The 23713-nt window shown below is 50.5% G+C and overlaps 1 protein-coding gene across 1 annotated transcript in view; it reads left to right on the top strand.

Annotated features, from left to right (window-relative positions):
• The window catches only part of KIAA0556 (KIAA0556 ortholog), a 217901-nt gene that overhangs the window by 76118 nt on the left and 118070 nt on the right, over nt 1-23713 (top strand). The window contains 1 exon segment of the mRNA XM_021086440.1: nt 11137-11268. Within this exon segment, the coding sequence (XP_020942099.1) occupies nt 11137-11268 (132 nt within the window).

Genomic DNA, 23713 nt, shown 5'->3' with positions numbered 1-23713 from the left:
ACTGTGACTTAATAGCTGGCCCCAGAGTCTGTGCAATTTCAGGACTTGGCCTAAGATTAATTAGCATCCCGCCTCAGTCTCTCCCTGTGGTCCCACACTTCACAGGGCCTAATCATGGCTAATTTCCTGGCTTCCTGATGCCACGAAGGCTGTAATTGTCCTTCTGTACCAAACCCGTCAGGGGTCAGTCAGTGCCTAACGATAGAGACCTCTCAGGCTATTTTAATCAGAAAGGAATGGAAGGCAGGGAATCGGGTGCTTACAAGCGCTTGGCGGGGGGCCGGGTGGGCTCTGAGCTGGGCCTCCAGGACTGCCACCCAGCCTCCCAGACAGGTCCGCCAGAAAAGACACAGGAGGCAGGAATGTGTCACCTTCACTGTGATCCAGCCATCAGAAAGCCAGTTCTTCTGGAGTTCCCTTCCTGGCTCAGCAGTTAACAAACCTGACTAGGATCCATGAGGATGTGGGTTTGATTCCTGGCCTCGCTCAGTGGGTTAAGGATCAGGCATTGCCATGAGCTGTGGTCTAGGTCGTAGACAAGTCTCGGATCTGGCATTGCTGTGGCTTCGGCTGTGGCCGGCAGCTGTAGCTCTGATGTGACCCCTAGCCTGGGAACCTCCATAGGCCGTGGGTGCAGCCCTAAAAAGCAAAAAAAAAAAAAAAAAAAGAAAGAAAGAAAGCCAGTGCCTCAACCCTTGGCCTCTGAGTGACGCTGTGTCTGCTTAGAGTGACACTTTGTGAAGGGCGTTGCCCACAGCTCACCCAGCCAGGGCGGGACGTGGTTGAAAACACTCCTGGCCTCTGCCATGTGCGTAGCCCAGAAACAGCCAGTGTATGTCCCCTCCTCTCCATCTTACTTCCACCTTCCCTGCCTTCCACGAGGCTACCTGATCAGCCAGAGGCAGCCACGTTGCACGCATCCAGGCCCCAGCTGGAAGCAAGGCTGAGAAACACAGCGTCTGGCTCTCTGGCCTCTAATGAGCAGAGAGGCACCCTTGGAGGAGAGTGGGATGGGTGCCAGGGGACCACCCACCTTCCACCCTGGCATCGACTGTGCTCCACCCACACACAGTCCTTTGGGGACCACCCTCAGAGAGGGAAAGAGAGACAACCCGGGCTGCCTTCAGAAGCAATGAGTGGACTGGGAACCATGTGAAAGAAGTCATTCATTAAGTTAATGAATATGCATTACCATGGGCCAGGCACTCTGCGAAGCTCTGAGGTTAAAGACCCCAAATCAGGAGTTCCCATTGTGGCGCAGCGGAAATGAATCCGACTGGTAACCATGAGGTTGCAGGTTCGATCCCTGGCCTCGCTCAGTGGGTGAAGGATCTGGCGTTGCCAGGAGCTGTGGGGTAGGTCGCAGCTGCAGCTCGGATCTGGTGTGGCTGTGGCTGTGGTGTAGGCCAGCAGCTATAGCTCTGATTAGACCCCTAGCCTGGGAACCTCCATATGCCGCAGGTGCGGCCCTAAAAAGCAACAAAACAAAACGAAACGAAACAAAACAAAACAAAACCTCTAAATCAGATAAGGCTCATTTCTCTGCCCTGGAAGATCTGCTTGTGAAGGTACGGGTCCTGCTTACCCTAGAGGAAAATGGACAGCTGTTCTCCAGCCTACGGAGGGCCAGCCAGTGGACGCTGAAAGTTAATAACGTGAAGCCTGGTGGCCCAGCTTGCCCCCCAGATAATGTTGTCTGGAGTGACACCTTTTTAAAAGGACTTAGTCACTTGGGAACCTTTAAATGCAAACGATTTTATATATGTTTTGAAAAAGCTAGATTCCTACTTCCTTGGCAAGATGGAAAGCTCTGACCCCTGTGCTGGACGCCCCCACCCCCATAAGGCAGCCATCCGTGGCAGCTGAGTAGCGGTTCCCTCTTGAGTGGGCGCACTGTGCTCCTGTTTGCCGCAGTCCGCACGAGTGCTTTAGAGCCCCCAAGCCCAGGCCAAGTGGCAGTTGCAGTTTGTTATCATGCACCGGCTACTGTTTCTCTTATGCCCGGTGGCTTTCCCCTTGGCCATTCCCCACCTGGCTCATTGGGGGCCCTTGAACTTTGGAGTCAGACAAACAGCGTATTAGCTCTGTGCCCCGTTGCTGGCCACGGGACCTCTTGGAGCTTTGGGCTCATCATCCAGAAAACTCCCAGGGCTGCCGGGAAGGGATGCGTGTATATAGTTCGTGTTACAGGTGGTCCATCAGCAGGCACTGTCTGCTTCTTCAGGTAGGAGCAACTGGCAGCACTAACAGACAAGCCCAGAAAAATGGTTCAGAGCACGGACTCAGGAACCCAGCAGCCTGTGTTCAAAGCCTCGGCTCCACCACTCGCTAGCTAGACGGTCCTGGATATAAGCGGCTTACCCTCCGGATGCCTCTTTCCTCATCCGTAAGCAGGGCTGATAACGGTACCCTCGCAAGGGGTAGTTAATGAGGATTGAACGAGAGAGCCAATGTTTGTGGAGCGTGCCCAGCAGTGCCCGGCGCTGAGGGTGCCGTCAGGAAGTGGCAGTGACCCTTGTAATCAGCCGAGGGGCAGACGCGGGGATGCTCATGAGTCTAGTATGTTCCTTCATGCATCTAGCCCTTTGTTCATGCCAGAGACATTTACTGGGTACTTGTAGGTGGTGGGGTCAGGGCAGTGAGCAACCCACTCTCCTGGTACTCATGGGGTGGAGGGGGCGGGTGTCAGGGCCAGAGGTCAGGGGGGCCAGCTGGCACAGGGCCTGGAAGACCCCACAAAACAGTTTGGATTTCATTTTGAATGTGAAGATTCCCCTGGAGGGTTTTCAGCAGGAGGGTTAGGTGTTGAGCTCCTGTTTTGCAAAGATCCCCAGTGTTTATGCAGAAGGACCAGACGGGGGATGGGGGGGCGGTGAAGCAGGGGTCCCCCGTGAGCGTAATTGGCCTTTATCTCTCTCCCAGCCCCGACCCTCGCACCTCCCTCCTTCTTGCAGCTTCCCCTTCTCACTTGAGCTTTCTCTTGGTCACAGTTTTTCACTCCCTCCGTATCCCTCTGTTGAAGTTTTACAAGAGAGAGACCTTCTGAATCTCTCAGCTCATCTTTGTTGCCCGGGTCAAGGCCGGGCTTGCTGGTCAACCTAGACCAGCCGCCAGCTCAGGCCTCCATCGGCTGTGACTAGAGGTGGCGGCCAGATCAGATGATCTAAAGTCTGCCTGCCCAAGGGCTGTCCCCTGAGCAGGGACTGGGTCCCCACCTTCTTGTCGAGGAGGCTGCAGGCAGGACAGTGAATAGACTTGAGGGGCCATCCGCACTATTAGTATCAGGCAGAAGAGGGAATGGATTGGTTTCCTTGGCCGCCAAGAAGTAGAGTTAAGCAGAAAGTGTCTCCGAGGGTGCATGGGGGAGTTCCCGCCGTCGTGGTGCAGCGGAAATGAATCCAACTAGAAACCATGAGGTTGCTGGTTCGATCCCTGGCCTCGCTCAGTGGGTTAAGGATCCGGTGTTGCCATGAGCTGTGTGTAAGTCGTGGACATGGCTCCGATCTGGTGTTGCTATGGCTGTGGTGTAGGCTGGCGGCTACAGTTCCGATTAGACCCCTAACCTGGGAATCTGCATATGCTATGGGTGCAGCTCTAAAAAGCAAAAAAAAAAAAAAAAAAAATGTGTGGGGATGGATTTGGGGGTGCCTAGGATGGAGAGGAAGGCGGTCTCCATCCTCACCCTTCTGCATCGGGTACCACTGTCCTTGGAGGCAGCCAAGGTCAGACAGAGGGGTCAGGGCAGCACAGTCTCCAGTGGTGGCCAGTTCTCAAAAGCCACCCCATCAGGAGAAGGACCACAGCCCCGTCCCAGTCCTAGGGTTTCTCCTACACAACGGTACCCAGCACAAGGGACAGGTGGGGCCGCTCAGTCACACAGTGACTGTATGTGCCGGGGTGGGGGGGACCCCCTCGGTCACAGTGTGCAGTGTCCCCTGCCACCATAGCCTGCCCCCCCAGCCAGCACCACTTCCTCCATGTCACATCCCTGCCCCTTCTGACTTGTCACCTTAGCGGTTTCTCTGAGCATCTCCCCAGACTCCCTTGAGTCACACACACGCTTTCCAAGGACTAAGCCCACCTGATACCTCTGCCTCTTCCAGTAGAATAGAGTTCCCTCCATACGGTTTTGCCCAGCAATTAGGAAGCACTTTCAGGTAGAGCTGCCCTGGTGGGAAGAGCTGCCTCGGGTGCCCAGGCTCAAGGTCCCTGGCCCAGAAGGTCACAGAGTCATGCAAACATTGGCCAAGAGGCTGACCACTGCACCTGTAAAAGCCTTCCCCGACTCTCCAGTTCTGGGGGAACCGGGGAGGTGACTGGTGATGCTGGGCTGGGCTTCCGAGCCACCGCCGCCCGCACTGTGGATTGGGCTGGTGGTGATAAATGGCTCTAGCTGGTGCTGTCCCCCCCCCCCCACCACTCCTTGGCCTTAGATCTTTCTGCTGCTATCAGTGGATGAAGATTTATGGCTTCCTCAGCCTTGTAATACTTGGGTGGACAGCGGCCTAATCAACAGAGCCGTCCTTTACCAAAATGCTGTCAGACTTGATGAACGTCATGGGCTCTTAGCATTAAATTGGTAGTGAAGGGATGGGCCTTCCAGCAATTTACTGCGGGGTGGGCTCTCCTTAAAGGCCTGGAAAGCAAGTTCATTGCAATGATTAAAGCAAAGGCTTGGCTCTCACGCCGCTGCTGCTACCGTATCTGGTTTCCTGTTGGGGGCCAGGCAGCTTAAGCACCTCCGGGAAAGATCACAAGTGAACATGTGAAGCATGGGGGGCCCCTTCCCTTTGTTTTCTTTTTCTCCTGAGGTTTGCAAACCCCTGCATTGAGGACAATAAATGAAACAAGCCATAAAGCATCGGCCTTTACAGCGACCTTGCCTGGCACTGACTGTCAGAGCGTCGAGCGCTGTTATTTGTAAGAGATCAGACAGATCCGGGAAGACCATATCCAATAAGGTCGATTTATTCCCCACCCCAACCCAAAGCTGCCTCTGTCAGAATCTTCAGAATTCTCCTACCTCTAGAGGGAGCCATTTACATACTGCACAACCTGTGCAACCGTCCACAGCAGCCCCCAGCCTTGCTCTTTTTTTGCTAATTGTCAGTTAGTGTCACTGCACACCTCTTAGGATACCTTGCTCAGCGGGGCGGCTGATACCCACAAAGAACTCTGGACCCGACATTAGGCTGGCTGAGTACAAAATGAGCTGGCCTTGGGCTGGAAAACTGGGTGTTTAGGCATCGCTGGGGCTTTTAAATGCTGTTCCAGTACACAGCTGATACTCCAAGGGACTATCAGGTCTGGGCGCTTGCAAGTAGGCAGGAGAACACAGCCACTTAAAAACACCCACTCCGGGTAAAGCGAAGTGCCAGGCGGGGAGCCAGCCAGGAGCCCAGGCATCATTGTTGCAAGGACGTGAGAGTGGGAGGCAGAGAGTGGGCAGGTGAGCTCGGGGGCTGGGCTGGAACCTGCCACTGTATGCTTCTCAGCGGCAGGTGGGCGTGCTCGTGTGGGCGGGGCTGCGCGCCATCTCCTCCCATTGGCGGCAGAGGCACCTCCCTGGGGCTGGGGCGGGAGAGCAGGCCAGATGGAGGGACTATTTATTTCCCTCTCCAGCACCCACTCAGCATTTAGAAACTCTTTCTGGACCACATTAATTTTGTCACATGTTGCTTCATAAACACTTTTTTTCCGTTATGAGTGCTGGGTAGATTCCTGGAGGCCAGGGCATTGGTTTTTTAACATTTTAAAAATATCTTGACCTGTTTCCAGAGCCTTGTATGCAGTTAGCACTTGGTAAAGACTTGCTGATTAAGTCCTTTAATGCCTACTGCAAACCTGTCTCTTGACATCTTGTGGGGTGAGCAGTTGTGCTAAGCTCCTGGGTGGAAGGAGGATGGAAAGCTACAGAGCAGAGAGACACACATGGACTCTTCTTGAACACTGGAGCTCTTTCTTGTATTTATAATTAAGATCAGACCAGCAAAGCTGCATTAATCCCAGCTCTTTTACTTGCCAGTGGGAAATCCCACTTCAGGCATGGCTGGATCCAGGTGCTCAGACAGTGTAGCAGGGCTTGTTCACCATCACCCAACTTGGCTTTTCCCCCCATGTTGCCCTGGGTGAACCAAGATGGCCACCAGCAGCTTCCAGCTTGCAGTCTGTCACCTGCTGTTGCATCTCTTTGGCTCCTAAGCCCAGACACTGTGGACCAGCAGGATCTAATGCTCACACTGGCCAGGCCTGAGTAATGTGCTCCACCCACCCCTGGATGCAGTTCCACATGAATCCCTGGCTTGGGAGTAGCAAGGGGGAAGATTTCCCAAAAGAAAACCGGAGTACTTTTATCAGAAGACAGGGATGTGGAGTTCCCGTCATGGCTCAGCAGTTAACAAACCTGACTGGCATCCATGGGGACACAGGTTCAATCCCTGGCCTCACTCAGTGGGTTAAGGATCTGCCGTTGCTGTGAGTTGTGGTGTAGGTCACAGAAGTGGCTTAGATTCTGGGTTGCTGTGGCCCTCGCATAGGCTGGCGGCTACAGCTCCGATTGGACCCCTAGCCTGGGAACCTCCATATGCCATGGGTGTGGCCCTAAAAACAGAGAAAAACAAGGGAAAAAAAAAAAAAAAAAGACAGGGGTGTGCCTGCTGGACAGATGGAAGCAATAGCCCCACCACAAAATCTCATAGACCTCCTGAGTTGGCACTACTCCGACTTTAACATGCATATAAATCTCCTGGCTTCTCGTTAAAATGTAGATTCTGATCCTTATATCGGAGGTGGGGCTTGAAACTTTGCATTGCTCACAAATTCCCAGGAGACGCCAGTGCTGCTCGTCTCTGGGCCCTTCGAGGTCCCTGGTCAGCCCCCCTTTTCCAGATAAAGGAAGAGAAACCCATGGAGGGACCAGACGGTGCCCCAGGCCTGGGCCCCAAGCCCAGAGGTCTCCCCTCCGGCCCCACCCCGCTCTTCCCAGCATTTGAGTCCCGGGGAGGAGGGAGGAGCCCATGATGGAAGACCCATCTCAGCCATGAACTTCAAAGCCCTCACTGCTTCATCCTGGCCTGAGGCAGGAGAACCCCCAGGAGCCCCAGTTCTATGGATTCCCCTCCATGGACCCCACTGCTGGCGCCAACAGAGACCCTGAGGGCGAGCTGACAATGCCTGGGAGGCAGCAACACCACACCGGGAGCCAGGGCCAAGGGCAACAGGCCGATGTTCAAAGGGAAGATGGGCGGGTGGACGGTGCGGTTCTGGAAGCGGCAAGACGCACTTGGAGTCTGGGGGGCATCACTGTGTGACAGGATCACCTGTGGAAGGAAAAGCGTCCCAGGGCCCCCTTTTTGTTGCATTGCAGCCTCCTCCCTGTTCTCCCTTGGGGTGCTCCCTACCTGCCTTTTTCTGCCTCTTACAGTCTCTCTGAAGGTCTTTTCCTGGAAGGATCCATAGCCTAGCCCCTGCCCCCGAGTGTTAAACATGCTCCGGAAATTCATGAATCCCTCGCCATTCTCCCCAAAGGCCACCGTAGACCAGGCTGGATATATTTCTTCTTCATGTGCCTGTTGGGACAATACAGTGTGGAGGTTCAGAACTGGGGTCAGTCAGCAAACTACAGCCCTGGGGCCAAATTCAGCCCCAGGCTGTTTCTGTCGATAAAGCTTTTGGGGGACACAGCCATGCCTGCTTATTTGGGCATTATCTGGGGGGCTTTGAGCTGCAGTGGGACAGTTGAATATTGTGACAGAGACCACAGAGCTGGCAAAGCCTTAAAATACTTACTCTTGGAGTTCCCGTTGTGGCTCAGCAGGTTAAGAAGCTGATTAGTAGCCATGAGGATGCAGGTTGGATCCCTGGCCTCGCTCAGTGGGTTGAGGATCCGGCATTGCTATTGTTGCCAAATTTGGCCTCTGTCTGCTGGGGCCAAACTGAAATGCAGAGACAGAGATTGGGGTAAAGGAGAAAAAGACGGCTTTATTGCTTTGCCAGGCAAAGGGGGCCACAGCATTGCCGCGAGCGGTGGTGTAGGTCACAGATGTGGCTCGGATCCCCTGTTGCTGTGGTGTAGGCAGGTCCAAGGCAACCCCTAGCCTGGATCTTCCATATGCCGCAGGTGCATGTGGAAAAAAAAAAATTTACTCTTTACAGAAAACATTGGCCCATTCCTGGGTTTAAGTAAGCCTCTGTAGCCACACTGTTGGGGTTCAGATCTAAGCTCTGCGGCTTTCTAGCTGTGTGACCTTGGGCACGTGGCTCACACCTCCGATTCCCCCTGGGGTGGCTGTGAGGACTAAAGGAGCAGATGCCCCTGATGGTCTTGGAGTGGCACCCTCTCTGCATTAGGTGTCATGGCACCCAGCGTGAAAGTGCCAACAGCGAGAGGGGGACATGGATGAGAGAAGAGTTCCCAGCTAGAATCCCGCAGGGCTCTAAGGCTCATGCCCTTCATCCTGAAGACAACAGCTAAGATCCCTGAGCTTGTGGGGAAGCTGAGTCTTACTCGAGGGAGGAGGATTCCAATGCTGGGGCATCTGGGGAGGGGCAAGCTCTAAATCACCCTTGACTGTCACTCGACTGGGAAGTAGGTCCAGTGCACATGGCTTGATGGACCTCTTCTGTCTCTCGGGGTGACCTTTAAGGCCCCCTTCCCCTACCCCCCGGCCCCGGCTCTCAGATTCGTGCACATGCACAGCCGCTCCAATAGGGGGCGCCTCCTTCGATGTTGCTCCCTGGGCACCTGTCTTGCTCCACCCTGGTCCCTGCGGCACTCACCAAGTCCAGCCCAGCCAATGCTGGAGTCAGAGCCTTGCAAGGACCTCCAGCAGCATGACCCTCTTAAAGGGCACCTCGAAAGAATCAGGGTCCCATTAAGCCAAGCTGGAGAGGACCATGGATAGCTATGAGGTGGGCAGAGAGTGTCTCCAAAGTTTAGGTAGGACTTGGATACATGGCGAAGATTTGAGAGAAGGGCATTAAGGTTGGGAGAACAGCATGAGCAAAGGCACTGAGGTTAGGGCACAGGCCAAAGTCAGGACTCTGTCACAGATAACACAAATCCTATTCACACTGGCTTGAACAAGAGAAAGTTTCAGCAGATCTTGCTTCAGGCATGGCTGGATCCAGGGATTCTGAATAAACCCACCAGAATTCTGCTTCAGTCCTTCAGCAATCTTTATTTCTGTGGGAGGAGCAAGATGGTCCCCAGCGACTCCTGAGGTGCCTCGCTTTAGCTTAGCACCCCTGTAGGAAGAGAGCGCCTCTTTCCACAGCTCTAGTGGGAATCTTGGGGCTACTCTCATAGGTACTGCTGGACAAGGCCTGTTATGAGGGATGGAATGGGCCGATTGGCCAGGCCTGAGTCACATTCACACCCTCCCTTGGTCCACACGTGGACTGACAGTCAGAGAGGGACATGGAGCCCAGAGGAAAATGAAGGAGGCAGAGATGGGGGGAATGGATGCTGGGCTGACAAAGCTGCAGGTACTCGGGGTACAGGAAGCAGGTTTGCTTGGCCCGGGTGTCAGGTGTGTGTGAGTGTGTGTGCGGAATCCATGCAGGAAAAATAGGTTGGGGCCGAGTTGTAGAGACCTTGGCATGCCAGGTATACCATTTTGGGTACAGGTCTCCCTGCTAAAGCCAGGGACCCAAAGAATGGTGGCTTAAACAAGATGAAAGTTGGTGACTCTGACACAGCTTAGTGGTGGGCAGTCCCCTTGCTCTGAGAGGTCATAGTAGAACCCCAGGCACGGCCCCTTTTGTCGCTCCAGCATCCTCCAGATGTTGCCCCCCCCCACAGCCCTCAGCAGCTCGCGGCCACCTCCTCACTTCAGCCGGCAGGAAAGGGAGCAGGGCAAGGGGGGGTACAACCTCAAGGGTGCACAGCCCCCGCCCTCCCACCCCACTTCACAGGTCAGAACGTGTTCACCTGTTCCCTCCCAGCCACAGGGGACCCTGGGAGTGCCACGTGCATATCTGGAAATGCAACACAAAAGAGGAAAGGGGATCGGATCCTGGGGGACAGCCCCGCGGGCTGCCACTCCAGACCAAGGGATGGGTTTCTCAAAGAGTGATCCAAAGAATGGCAGGAGGAAGAGAGACCCCACCCCACAATTTCCATGGCCCCCACAATCTGGGATCCGTTCCGTGCTGTATTCTGTTTTAGCATACCCATGGTGTGTGTAGGGGAGGGGGGTTGGGGGCATCTGAAAAGCCTTGGGAAGTCCTGGCCAAAAACTCGGCTTCTCCTAAATATTTATTTATTTGTTTTAAATGATTTAAAAAATTTTTTTTCCATTATGGTTGGTTTAGAGTGTTCTGTCAATTTTCTACTGTACAGCAAAGTGACCCAGTCACACACACATATATACATCCTTTTTCTCACATTCTCCTCCATCCTGCTCCATCGCAAGTGACTAGATAGAGTTCCCAGGGCTACACAGCAGGATCTCATGGCTTATCCATTCCAAAGTCCATAGTTTGCATCTATTAACCCCAGGTTCCCAGTCCATCCCACTCCCTCCCTCTCCCCCTTGGCAACCACAGGTCTGTTTTCCAAGTCCATGAGTTTCTTTTCTGTGCCGTCAGCTAATTTAGATCACAAAGCCCGCTAGGGGAAGTTTAGCACCTACTGCAATTCTACCGATCATGTTATTTCAAACCAAAAAATTACTGGAGTTCCCGCTGTGGCACAGTGGAATCGGCGACCTCTTGGGAGCGCTGGGATGCATGTTCTATCCCCTGCCCAGCAGAGTGGGTTGAGGATCTGGCGTTGCTGCAGTTGTGGCTTAGGTCACAACTTCGGCTGGGAATCTGATCCCTGGCCCAGACGTTTCATGTGCTGCCGGGTGGCCAAAAGAGAAAAAAACAAAGACAAAACAAAACAAAAAATTACTAAAAAATTCTACTGAACACACTTGGGGCCGTAAAAGCCAATAAAGGCTTGAGTGTGGATAGCGAGACCCATCTGGGCCAGCCTGCCAGGGATGATGCTGGGCAGGTGCGTCCTGACCCAGACCGCTGTCACATGCCGACGTGCCACCTTGCAGTGAACCCCTACAGTGTTCACCCCTCGGAGGAACTGAGGTATTCTTTCCACCGTATCTGAAATAACCTGACTTTTTTTGTGTGTAGAAATCTGTGCAGATCAGAACGGAAGCTGGCCCACGGCTCCACATCGAGCCTCCTCTGGACTATCCTGAAGATTTTGAGCCATGTGGGGCTGTGAGTGTCAAGGCCAAGGATGCTTCTGGGGACCATCCACAGGTAGGACTGGCCTTCGGGGGCACTTTTTTCTCTTCTTTTTTCTTTTCTTTCTTTTTCTTTTCTTTTTTTTTTTTTTTTTTTGCTTTTTAGGGCTGCACTCATGGCATGTGGAGGTTCCCACGCTAGGGGTCTAATCGGAGCTATAGTTACCAGCCTACACCACAGCCACAGCAATGTGGGATCTGAGCTGCGTCTGCGACCTACACCACAGCTCATGGCAACACCAGATCCTTAACCTACTGAATGAGGCCAGGGATCAAACCTGCAACCTCATGGTTCCTAGTCGGATTTGTTTCCGCTGTATCATGACGGGAACTTCTCCGGGGCATTTTCTAACAATTATTTATTCCTTCCTTCATGAGCCCTGCCTTCTTTCACTCCTGCATTTATTTTCCGCACTGTAATGAGCATACAGACCTTGTGTTAGACCTTGTGCTTGGTAGCCAGTGTCCAGAGGTCAGGCTGATGTCTGATCCCAAAGAGGCAACACCATATACTCTCTTTACTGCAAGAGGGCGCTGAGAGGTGGGGCAGAGTGTAGCGGGACCAGGAGGGAGAGTATCTAGGGAGACTTCCTGGAGGAGGTGACACTTGCCTGGTTCCTAAGAGCTGGGCACACGTGAGGGCCAGGGGAGGTGAGGGTTGGTAAGCCGAGCTGATACTCAGCCTGTCCGCTCCTGTATATGTGCATCTGTTGTTAAATATCCGCCCCCGCCCCCCCACTCCCGCCCCAACCCGGAGCAGCAGAAACCACATATGGAAGCACTCAGAGGCCCTGGGTAGCTGTAGCTCGGAGTCCATGGCCATGCAGCAACTGACAAAGGTTGACCACTGGGGCGTTTCCTTCCCTTTCCTCAAACCGTCCTTCCATTTCTGAAATCCTGGGAACTGCAACAGTAAACCGCAGGCTTTCGTTTTAACAAGTATTTGTTGGGTACATACTTTTTTGAGCATCAGGCTCTGTCTGAGGTGCCAGGGAGGCAGAAGTGAACCAAACTGACGAGGGTCCTATTCTTACACAACTCATGTTCCAGAGGGGGAGACGGGCAATAAAGAATAAAACCAAGAAATAACTAATGCAACGATCTCAGGTATGGATACGCTCTAGGGGGATAAAAAAAAAAAAAAAAAAAAAATGGAAGGGGATGATGGAGCAGCATGGAGATGGGACTGTGTGGGAGAGAAGGAACACTTGACCGGGTAGAGCGGGAAGGAAGGCTTCTCTCAGGTTGATGACATTTCAGCGGAAACTTGATGGATAAGAAAGAGCTGGCTTGGGAGTTCCTGTCATGGCGCAGCCGAAACAAATCTGACCAGTATCTGTGAGGACACAGGTTCGATCCCTGGCCTCGCTCAGTGGGTTAAGGATCCGGTGTTGTCGTGAGCTGTGGTGTAGGTCACAGACAAGGCTCAGATCTAGTGTGGCTGTGGCTGTGGTGTAGGCCAGCAGCTGTAGCTCTGATTGGACCCCTGGCCTGGGAACCTCCAGATGCTGTGAGTGCGGCCCTAAAAAGACAAAAACAAAAAGGAAGGAAGGAAAGAAAAGAAAAGAAAAGAAAAGAAAAGAAAAGAAAAAGAAAAGAAAAGAAAAGAAAAGGAAAAGAAAAAGAAAAGAAAAGAAAAGAAAGAGCTGGCTTGGGAGCGAGCAATGGGAAAAGCATTCCAGGCAGAGGGAACAGCAAGCACAGATGACCTGAGGCTGGGCTAGTTCAAGGTGCATGATGCAGGCACGGTGTGAGCAGGGGGCAGTTAGAATGAGATGAGGCTGGAGGGGTGGTGGGGTGGACCAGGCAGCGCACAGTGAGCCCAGCAGGGGAGGGGATTCGGATTTTCTTTCACAGGCATCATTTGCATAATTAGAATGAGTGTGTGAACCATCTCCCGCGGTTATGTACAAACTCAATTACAGAGAGGAGGCAAAGTCAAGTTGCTAAGCCAGTCCTGCCTCGTTTGCCAGAATGAGACCGCTCAGTCATGGGCCCCGGCAGCAGATTCCAGAGCCTCCCCAGAAGGACAGACTCTTCCTTCCGCGTGCCACTTCTGTACCTAAACCCTGCTTCTCTGACATGCAAATCACTCACAAAGGAGATGACTGAGTTCCCGTCGTGGCACAGCGAAAACGAACCATGTGGTTTCGGGTTCCATCCTCGGCCTCGCTCAGTGGGTTCAGGATCCGGTGCTGCTGTGAGCTGTGGTGTAGGTCGCAGAGGCGGCTCGGATCTGATATTGCTGTGTGCTGTGGCTACAGCTCCGATTGGACCCCTAGCCTGGGAACCTCCATATGCCGCAGGTGCGGCCCTAAAAAGACAAAAGACAAAACAAACAAACAAATAAAAAAAAAAAAAAAAAAAGGAGATGGCAGTGTCATCCAGGACACCTTCTTCTGATCACTGTTGCGTGTTGGTGATTGCTTCTCTGCTCGTAAAGGAAGGACAGTTAGGAGGACCGGATCACTTGGTTTCACTTCTAGAGATTTTGTCAGAACAAAAAATCTGACAGTTATTTGCACTTTTCGTCTTCCTGGGAAAAAAAAAACCAAAAACCGTCCAGTTCTATGGAAAGACGTAATGATCTTGTTTTCCTTAAACAGTCCATAGAAATGAGAATTTTCCAGTGGGCCAAATTGTGGACTTTATTGCCTTTAATATCCACCTCCCTCCCCCCCCCCCCACACACACTTGCTTTTTTTTTTTTTTTTTTTTTTAGGGCCACACCCACAGCCTTTGGAGGTTCCCAGGCCAGGGGGCGAATTCGAAGCTACAGCTGCCAGCCTTCCCCACAGCCATAGCCACGTAGGCTCCAAGCCACATCTGCAACCTTCACCACAGCGCACGGCAACGCTGCATCCTTAACCCACTGAGCAGGGTCAGGGATCGAACCTACATCCCCATGGACACTAGTCCAATTCGTTTCCACTGAGCCACCAGCTTTTCTTAAGTTGGGGAGGCTACTTTGTAGCCCAGTGCAGTCTGTTACAACCCCGGCAGCTGCCCCACATTCAGAATGTCTGTGCCTGCCCTTCAAGCAAGAGGCAGGCTAGTTCCCTCTTCTCCTTTGGCCATTTGGTACCCTCGATTAAAGGAACATATATTCCTTGCTTTGCAAGCTCCCTGCAACACCAGGCTGCCTGTCCCTCACAAGCTATTAAGCTCCATTAGCATCCCTGCACGAGCGTGCTCTGAATCAGCATCTCCCTGCTGGCCACACTTAATTTTCTCCACCCTGAGTGCTTGATTGTATTTCTTCCTTCCCCTTTTCTCCCCACCTTGAGGGGGCCCTCCGTAAGGCTTCACAGTCAATTTCCCCTTGGAGTTCTTTTCCTGCTAAGTGAGAATAAAATGGCCACTCCAGTGTTCGGCTAAGGCAGAAGCTTGAAGAGATGCAATCTGACCAGGGAAGGGGAAAAAAAAAACACGTGGCCATATATACTCAGCGCCCCTCACACTGTTTGCAAGCGCAGCTTGAAATGGAGCAAAAGGAATTGCTTCCGCGCGTGTACTTTTCATCTGACCTTCACTGTGGAAACGCAGCAGCCTTTTCGCCTTTCATCAGATCCTTGGTGAACTTCAATTTCTTGGCGCCTTGAGTTCACAGACCGGCCCGTGCAGTCATGTTCTGTTGGCTTCCACCCTCGTTGACTGTGCGTTTTAAAAGATGTGAATTACTGGCTGACATTTAAGAATCAGAAGATTTCCATGTCACGATCTGAATTGGGGGCTTCGCTTGAAAAAATCAAAAGGTTGGGGAATTACATTCTTCCATAACAGCCGTGAGTGGAGCTGGGGAGTAGCTGTCCCTTTAAGACAGGTGTGTGCTGCATGTGCCAAGGTCCCCAGCATGTCCCAGACACCATCTAGATGCTGAAGATAAAACAGACGAGTATATAATATGCCAGCAGGTGACTGGGCTTTTGGGAGAACAGGAGTGAGGGGGCGTGGCTGGGGAAAGTGGGTGGGGCTGCCGTGATGCACGGGAGGGCGGGGCCTACCCTTGATGAGTGGCTATGGGAGGAAGCCAGGGAGTGAGCAGGTGGAGGGTCCAGACACAGGGAGCAGCAGGTGCAGAGGCCCTGAGGAGGGAGGACAGCAGGGATGCTGGTGCGGCTGGAGCGGAGTGAGCAAGGGGGCCGGAAAGAGGGGGTGAGGCCAGAGAAACAGCCAAGACTCAGAGAGCAGAGGGTTTGAGGGTTGCATCAAAGACGGGAGGGTCTACCCTGAGTCAGAGGGGAGGCGATCATAAGGTTTGGAGCAGCTGAGCCGCTCCAGGGAAGGAAGGGTACTTCTTTCCAGAGAGTTCTGCCCAAGTACCAGGCCTTGGTCTTGTTGACTTTCCATGGGCTGTGTGTTGCAATGGATGATAGGCTCCGTTAAAATGCTTTCGGCTCCATTTAAGGACGAGAAATGAAAGTACACATTTTTTCCTATTATTAGAGTATCCTTTTTCCCCTGATACTGCAAATCAATATTAAAAATTCAAATGATACCAAGAAAATAAAAGTCCTTTCATAATCCCACTGCCCCAGAGATTATTACTGTGAATAGGTGGGCATATAACCATCCAGGCTAAAAATTGGATACATTCATAATATTCCTTGAAATATGTATTAATTATATCTAAGACAAGATAGGTGATCTGGAACGTTCTCGTCCTGGCCTGTTCCAAATGAGCGGTACTTTCGCATTTAGCTGTCTGTCCCTGGGAGCATGACAGGAAGAAGACTCGCCCTCCCTGGCATCTTCTGGAATGCCCTCTCTGAGTTTTTCTTTCCCTTGTATGGATCGTGGAGTGGTGTGAATTGAACATTTGCCCATAATTACAGTTCAGTGTTTTCAAGTCATTGCTTCTTGCTGATACATAGAAACAACTAAAGATAGGCCTCAACTCTATTTTAATAAGAAAGAAAATTTTTAGGATCTCCTGTCATGGCACAGTGGAAATGAATCCGACTAGGAACCGTGAGGTGGCAGGTTTGATCCCTGGTCTTGCTCAGTGGGTTAAGGATCTGGCGTTGCCGTGAGCTGTGGTGTAGGTCACAGATGCAGCTTGGATTTTGCACTGCTGTGGCTGTGGCGTACACTGGCAGTTGTAGCTCCTATTTGACCCCTAGCCTGGGAACCTCCATATGCCACGGGTGAGGCCCTAAGAAGCAAAAAAAAAAAAAAAAAAAAAAGACATTTCTCAATATATGTCACCAAGCAGGGCTGCCACGTAGGGACTCTGCCTGGACCCTTGTGGCTCACCCACCTGTCGGTGCTGTGTAGATTAGGAGGCTGTGCCATCATTAGCCAAACATTACCCTCCCCAGTGGAACTGCCCCACCTACTCTGTCCCCCCCACCAAGCCCTTTCTTCCCCCAACCCCCACCCTGGGTTCACCTGTCACCCTTCATTAATTTCAATGGTGAGACTTGAAAAAGGAGAGATGGGTTTTTAGGGAAATTCTATTGCTTGGGAACGTCTGCTGTTTCAGATTACCATATAAATAACCTTTGAGCAAGCGCCTCTTTTTTGTATTATTTTTTACCATTCTTTTCACAAAAATGGGAATCTACCATCCAGGCCCTTTGAGAGTCCCACCATTTTTAGCCCACATCATGCCGGGCTAAAAATTGTGGGCACTCACCCAGCCATCTGAACCCGGTGGCCCTAAGCACTGCTGAGTGTGGGGGTGGCCTGAGTTTGAATCCTGGTCCAGTTACTGGCTGTGTCCCTGCAATGGTAATGGTGAAGCAGGGATGAGGGGTTTTTCAAATTTTTTATTTTTATAATTTTTTTAATCCTTTGTCTTTTTAGGGCCACACCCACAGCATATGGAGGTTCCCAGGCTAGGGATCCAGTCGGAGCTGTAGCCACCAGCCTACGCCCGAGCCACAGCAACGCCAGATCTGAGCCGCATCTGTGACCTACACCACGGCTCACGGCAACGCCGGACCCTTGACCCACTGAGCGAGGCGAGGGATCAAACCCGGAACCTCGTGGTTCCTAGTCAGATTCGTTAACCACTGAGCCATGATGGGAACTCCAAGCAGGGACGAGTTTAATCAGATCAGCTTTGTGAGCAAGAGCAGAGGATGGAGAGAGACATGGGCAGCACAGAGACTAATAGCAAAAGGAGGAGTTCCTATTGTGGCTCAGAGGTGATGAACCTTACTGGTGTCCATGAGGACACAGGTTCAATCCCTGGCCTCGCTCAGTGGGTTACGGATCAGGCATTGCCGGGAGCTGTGGTGTAGGTCACAGACTCTGCTCAGATCTGGCATTGCCATGGCTGTGGTGTAGGCCGGCAGCTACAGCTCCGATTAGACCCCTAGCCCGAGAACTTCCATATGCTGTGGGTGTGACCCTAAAAAGACCAAAAAAAAAAAAAAAAAAGAGAGAAAAGAAAAAGGAGCCCATGCATCCCCAAGGCGGTAAGTTGCTTTTACCACGCCCAGTTCTCTCTGCTTGTCCCCAGGGTACCAAATCTCCCACCAGCTCCACGCCCTGTGATCTTAATTTCTCCCTTCTGAACACACATGGATGCCCCGACCCTCCGAGCAGTGTGGACAGAGAAAGGATCCTCTTAACTATTCAGGATGTAATGGTAAGCTCAACTTTCACATCCTCACGGCCAGGGGCCAGGGGCTTCTCCATACCAAGCAGCCGGGCCTTGGATTAGACCCCATGAGAGAGTTTCCATTTACAGCTGGGAGAACAATACAGATCACAACAGGATTTGGTGTGAACCAAAATCCTCGGAGTTCCCGTGGTGGCTCAGCAGGTTAAGAACCTGACTAGTATCCATGAGGATGCAGGTTTGATCCCTGGCCTCGCTCATTGGGTTAAGGACCTGGTGTTGCTGCCACCTGTGGCACAGGTCACAGATGTGACTCGGATCCCGCGTTGCTGTGACTGCGACGGAGGCTGGCAGCCGCAGCTCCAATTCAACCCCTAGCCCGGAAGCTTTCATATGCTGAAGGCATGGCCCTAAAAAGAAACCAAACCAAACCAAACCTCTGGGCCACCCACCAGAAGATTTCACACAACACAGGAGAAAATTGACTTGAGACCACTATTTTCTTTAATAATAGTAAGAACTTGTGTTAAATGAGCACTTACTTGGTGCCAAGGTCTGTGTAACATCTGTTGCTGCATTCATTAACCCTGCGAGTGTCGTGCTAGGTATATTTGCTCTCATTTTATAGTTTGAGGAAACTGAGGAATAAGGAATGATTGCTGAAAAAAAAAAAAAAAAAAAAAAAAAAACAGTGATCGCTCGCCCAGGCCTCAGAGAAGCCCAGACCCCAGGACTTCCTGTTCCATGAAATTGACAGTCACAGGCCAGGAACTTGCACTGAGCTGTTTTTGCTTCCTAAAGTGTTCATCTCTCCGTAGGGGCAGGGTCTGTTGTGAATATTATTGATGTCCTGCCTGGGAGCAAGGTGTTCAGAGGTGGCCAGCCATCAGTTTGCTTCATTTTTTTTTTTTTTTTTTTTTTTTTTTTTTTTTTTTTCTTTTTTGCGCTATAGGTTCCAGCTAGTTGTCGACTGTGCCACCGCCTACGCAGTGCCAGCAACGCGGATCCGAGGCTGCCTACACCATCGTTAACCACTGAGCAGGCAGGACCGACCCCACTCATGTTCCTAGTCGATCGTTAACCACTGCGCCACGACGGAAACTCCCCTGCTTAACAGTTTTAAACATTGTTGGAGAAGACCTCTCCTTGGCCACATATTTCCCCAGTGAACCCAGGCAGGGGGGAACATTGATGAAAAATGGTTTTCAGAAGTCAAATCCAGGAGTTCCTGTTGTGGCACAGCGGGAACGAATCCGACTAGGAACCTTGAAGTTGTCCTTGGCCTCGATCAGTGGGTTAAGGATCCGGCGTTGCCGTGAGCTGGGGTGTAGGTTGCAGATGCGGTTTGGATCTGGCGCGGCTGTGGCTGTGGTGTAGGCTGGCAGCTGTAGCTCCGACTAGAGCCCTAGCCTGGGAACCTCCATATGCAGCGGTTAAAAGCAAAAAAAAAAAAAGGGGGGGAGGCAAGTAAAATCCAATGAGGAAACAACCAGACAAAGCCAAGTTAAGGGACAGTTTACAAAACAACTGGCCCAGGGGCTTCAGCAGTGTCAGTTTCCTGAGACACAGAGAAGGCTGCTCCAGTTAAAGGAGGCAAAAGAGATGCCACAGTTATGTGACATGAGATGCTGGGAGGCTGGGGGAGATTGCTGGAAATTTAAGGATGATTTGGGGAAATGAATGAAATTCGAAAAGGTGAATTACCTTACGTGAGAAAATATTACTGACTGATGTTACCTTTCTGAATTTGGTAATTAATTACATTGGGGTTACATTAAGAGAAGGTCCTTGTTCTGAGGTCTCTGAGGACGGGTGAATGCAGGTGAAAGGTGTTTGGATGCTCATTACACTGCTATACCATGCTGATGCAGTTTCCGTGGGTTTTACATTTTTTTCAGTATAAGTATTTAAGAAGCGAGCACATTAAGGAGGAGATAAGCTGCTTCAGTAGAGCGAGCATCAGCAAAGGAAGACATAGAAAAAAGTAAAAAAAGGGAGACCTCGTTTAAACAGCTTAGTAGGATTGTATTGATGTCATTTTCTGGATTGTGCTCTCGTGCTAACTGTATAGGCTGTTACCGTGGGGGGAACTGGATGCAGGGTACATGGGCTCGCTCTGTGTTGTGTACGACTAGCTCAAAATAAAAATTAAAAAGCCAACTAAAGGGAGTTCCCCTTGTGGCTCAGCAGTAATGAGCCCGACTAGTATCCATGAGGATGCAGGTTTGATTCCTGGCTCCACATGGTGGGTTAAAGATATGTTGTTGCTGCAGGCTGTGGCATAGGTCACAGATGCGGCTCGGATCCGGTTTTTGCTGTGGGTGTGGTGGTAGACCGCAGCTGCAGCTCTGATTTGACTTCTAGCCTGGGAACTTCCAAAAAGAAAAAAAAAAATTATTTCAGGTCTAATTTTTTAAGCTAAGAGAATTGTTTATAGGAGGTAGCACAGTTTTTAAGAACTTCTGGGGATTCTGAATCAGAAGGCCTAAAAGATCAGAGTCTACCTCCAGTGGAAACAAAGTTTTAGAGATAATTTGGTCTTTGTGGCTTGGATTTGGGGACTATGAAAGAAACAAACGTTAACATTTGAAGTTAAAAATCTTGGAGTTCCCGTCGTGGCGCAGTGGTTAACGAATCCAACTAGGAACCATGAGGTTGCGGGTTCGATCCCTGCCCTTGCTCAGTGGGTTAAGGATCCAGCATTGCCGTGAGCTGTGGTGTAGGTCACAGACACGGCTCGGATCCCGCGTTGCTGTGGCTGTGGCGTAGGCCAGTGGCTACAGCTCCAATTGGACCCCTAGCCTGGGAAGCTCAGTATGCTGCGGGTGTGGCCCTAGAAAATGCAAAAAGACAAAAAAAAAAAAAAAAAAAAAATCTCGGGAGTTCCCGTCGTGGCGCAGTGGTTAACGAATTAAACTAGGAACCATGAGGTTGCGGGTTCGGTCCCTGCCCTTGCTCAGTGGGTTAACGATCCGGCGTTGCCGTGAGTTGTGGTGTAGGTTGCAGACGCGGCTCAGATCCCGCGTTGCTGTGGCTGTGGTGTAGGCCAGTGGCTACAGCTCTGATTCGACCCCTAGCCTGGGAACCTCCATATGCCGCAGGAGCAGCCCAAAGAAATGACAAAAAAAAAAAAAAAAATCTCTTCTACAGTATATAAAAATAAGAGAACTGTAAAGTAAAAAGGAAAATGAACATAAAATAACAACAACAACATCAAAAATCCAGATGTCCACAAAAGCCAGAAATGAGGGGGGATGAGGGGGGCTCTATCCTTGCCTTCAAACCATAGCCTGCACTTCTGGAAACTCAGGAGAAGATGTCACTTAATGAATAAAAGATATGAAAGCCTAATAGCTCCTGACAATATCTCCTATACTGCAGATCAATTTCTGTCCAGAACATTGACCCTTAGTATTAAGAAAAGAATGAATTATGCTTAATATACATACTTTTTTAAGAACACAGGGGAATCTTCCTCTATTTTAGAAATATTTTCATATAAAATTATTTAGGTTTTTCACTATTTAAAGAGGTGAATTTTAGGTACATAGAAAATCAATTTTGGGAGTTCCCATAGTGGCTCTGTGGTTAACCAAACCGACTAGGAATCATGAGGTTGTGGGTTCGAGCCCTGGCCTTGCTCCATGGGTTAAGGATCCGGCGTTGCCATGAGCTGTGGTGTAGGTTGCAGACACGGCTTGGATCTGGCATTGCTGTGGCTGTGGTGTAGGCCAGCAGCTGTAGTTCTGACTAGACCCCTAGCCTGGGAACCTCTATATGCCACAGGTGCAGCCCTAGAAAAGACAAAAAGACAAAAAAGAAATTAATTTTGTAGTGTTACATTAAGGCATTATTATGTTAAGAAAATAAATATACATCTTCAAATTTGTTTTTTTCCCTTTGGTCACATTCAAAACATGTCTTAAACTTGAGAAAAAAAACCAATTCAGAGAAGATAGGAGCATGTAGGAGAGGGCTTCATTTTAGCTATGACTTGAAAAAAATTATGCTCAAAGTAAGATAAAGGTAGAAATACAGTGATAAATGGAAGAGGATGTGTCACCAGGGGAGGGCTTGGACCTGCGACCTCACAGCCCACAGGTGTATTTCATTGGCTGGCCTGGTGGTGTGCTTAAATCATCATTGTTGCTGTTTTATCTTGAATCTAAACCCTTCTGTTCTGAGCATGCACCCTTCAGTTTGCCCTGGACCTCACCACTCCCTATTGTCTGTCACTGAGACTCCAATTGCCATTTCACCTGACGTTTCATCTTCTGAAGCTGTGGAGCTGGTGGCTCCTGTTTCAGGGAGTAAGGAGAGCAAGTGGCTGAGACTCAGCTTATCTGGAGAGGGTAGTTTGGACTTTTCTATAAACTCTGGGGGGCCTTGGCTAAATCGCATTCTTTTGAAGGTCCATTTCCTCCCCTACGACCAAGAGGAGTAGACTGGATATTTCCTGAGCCCGTCAGCTCTGAAATCCTAAGTCTTAGGTGGTGTCCCCGTATTGCAAAATCCACAGGAGCAGAGGATCCATGATAGTTTATGGAATCGCCCACTCATCCAAGGACTATGTCTGGAGGCTGTTTGTAAGTTATATATTTAGGGCTTGAAACACCCTTCCCCAACTCCAAATCTAAGCTTCATGATGGCAGAGACATGTGCTCTCCCATTGCCTGCTTTGTCTTTGGTCCCTAGGAAAGTGCATGGTGTAGCATTAGTTTGCACATCTTTGTTAAGCAAAGGAATTGAGTCATCAATTGATTGAATCAATGAGAATCAATGAGCGAGAGTAGCAAGATGTTGATTGGGCACCTGCCCAGCCCACACATACCTGAGTTTCAGTCATCCCATCCCTAAGTTATAATTATGGTGGCAGTATTTTCCAAACTATGAATCAGGACACATAATCTGACAAAGAATTTTTGTGCTACTTGCAGTAGAAGTCAGTTTGGGAGATGTCATTTGGATTCTGAAATATTAGGATTTCTGGAAGTGAGTGCTCATTATATTTTCAATGGCATGAGTGAGGCAGGCAGGGTAGCCAGAAGGGCCCTTGGCCTGGGTGTCAGGGCATGGCAGGGAGAAATGGGGATGCAGGGAACAGTCACAGTGCTGCTGGCTTTCATCATATGGAAATAGGGGCCCGGTGGCACCAGGCTTTCTGGTTTTAAGAGAAGCCAAGTACCTGGGTTTGTTTCCAACTTCTCCCATTGTGTGTGTGTGTGTTGGTAACGAATTCACGATTTTCTATGCACCAAACAAAATGTGCCTGCTGGCCAGATTTGGTCGTCAGACTGCCAGCTTGCAACTTTTGTTTTAGACAATGAAAGCTTTGTTAGCTCCTGACAAGAGAAGAGGAAAAGGTTTTTTTCCCTTCACAGTGACACTTGAGTTAGCCCCTCTGGTACCCAGAACCATCAAGGGCATAGTGTCCTGAATGTAACCAGAGATGCCCAGCTGGATAGCTCAGACCAGAGAGGACCACCTGGCTGATGTCATTAGGCAAGGCCCTGAGCAGGTGGGTCAGACAGCACAAAGCCAGATGAGCAGGAATAATTCAGTGATGAGCATGAATGATTCATGTTGACTGATGCTGAACAAGCACTAAATAGCCATGAAATGCAGGTCTGGAACTGAGAGATGTAGTGATCCTTTCACCCAAGAGAACATTCCTGTCAGTGAAGTTGCTGGATGGTATTTGACTTCCTAAAGTATCCTTTTCAATATTAATGGAAATTTAAAAATGACCTCTGAATGAATATTGGCACAAGTGATCCTTTTATTTCTTGCAGTTATCGCCTCCTTATTTTGTATCATTTTATATGACATCTAACACATGAATGCTGTCTCATTAGAAAAGATTCAAGCCAGTTAAGAAATAAACTGAGTA

This window comes from Sus scrofa, chromosome 3, assembly GCF_000003025.6.
Source record: "Sus scrofa isolate TJ Tabasco breed Duroc chromosome 3, Sscrofa11.1, whole genome shotgun sequence".
NCBI classification, from domain to species: Eukaryota; Metazoa; Chordata; class Mammalia; order Artiodactyla; family Suidae; genus Sus; species Sus scrofa.
This window is presented reverse-complemented; position numbering and strand designations above follow the sequence as displayed.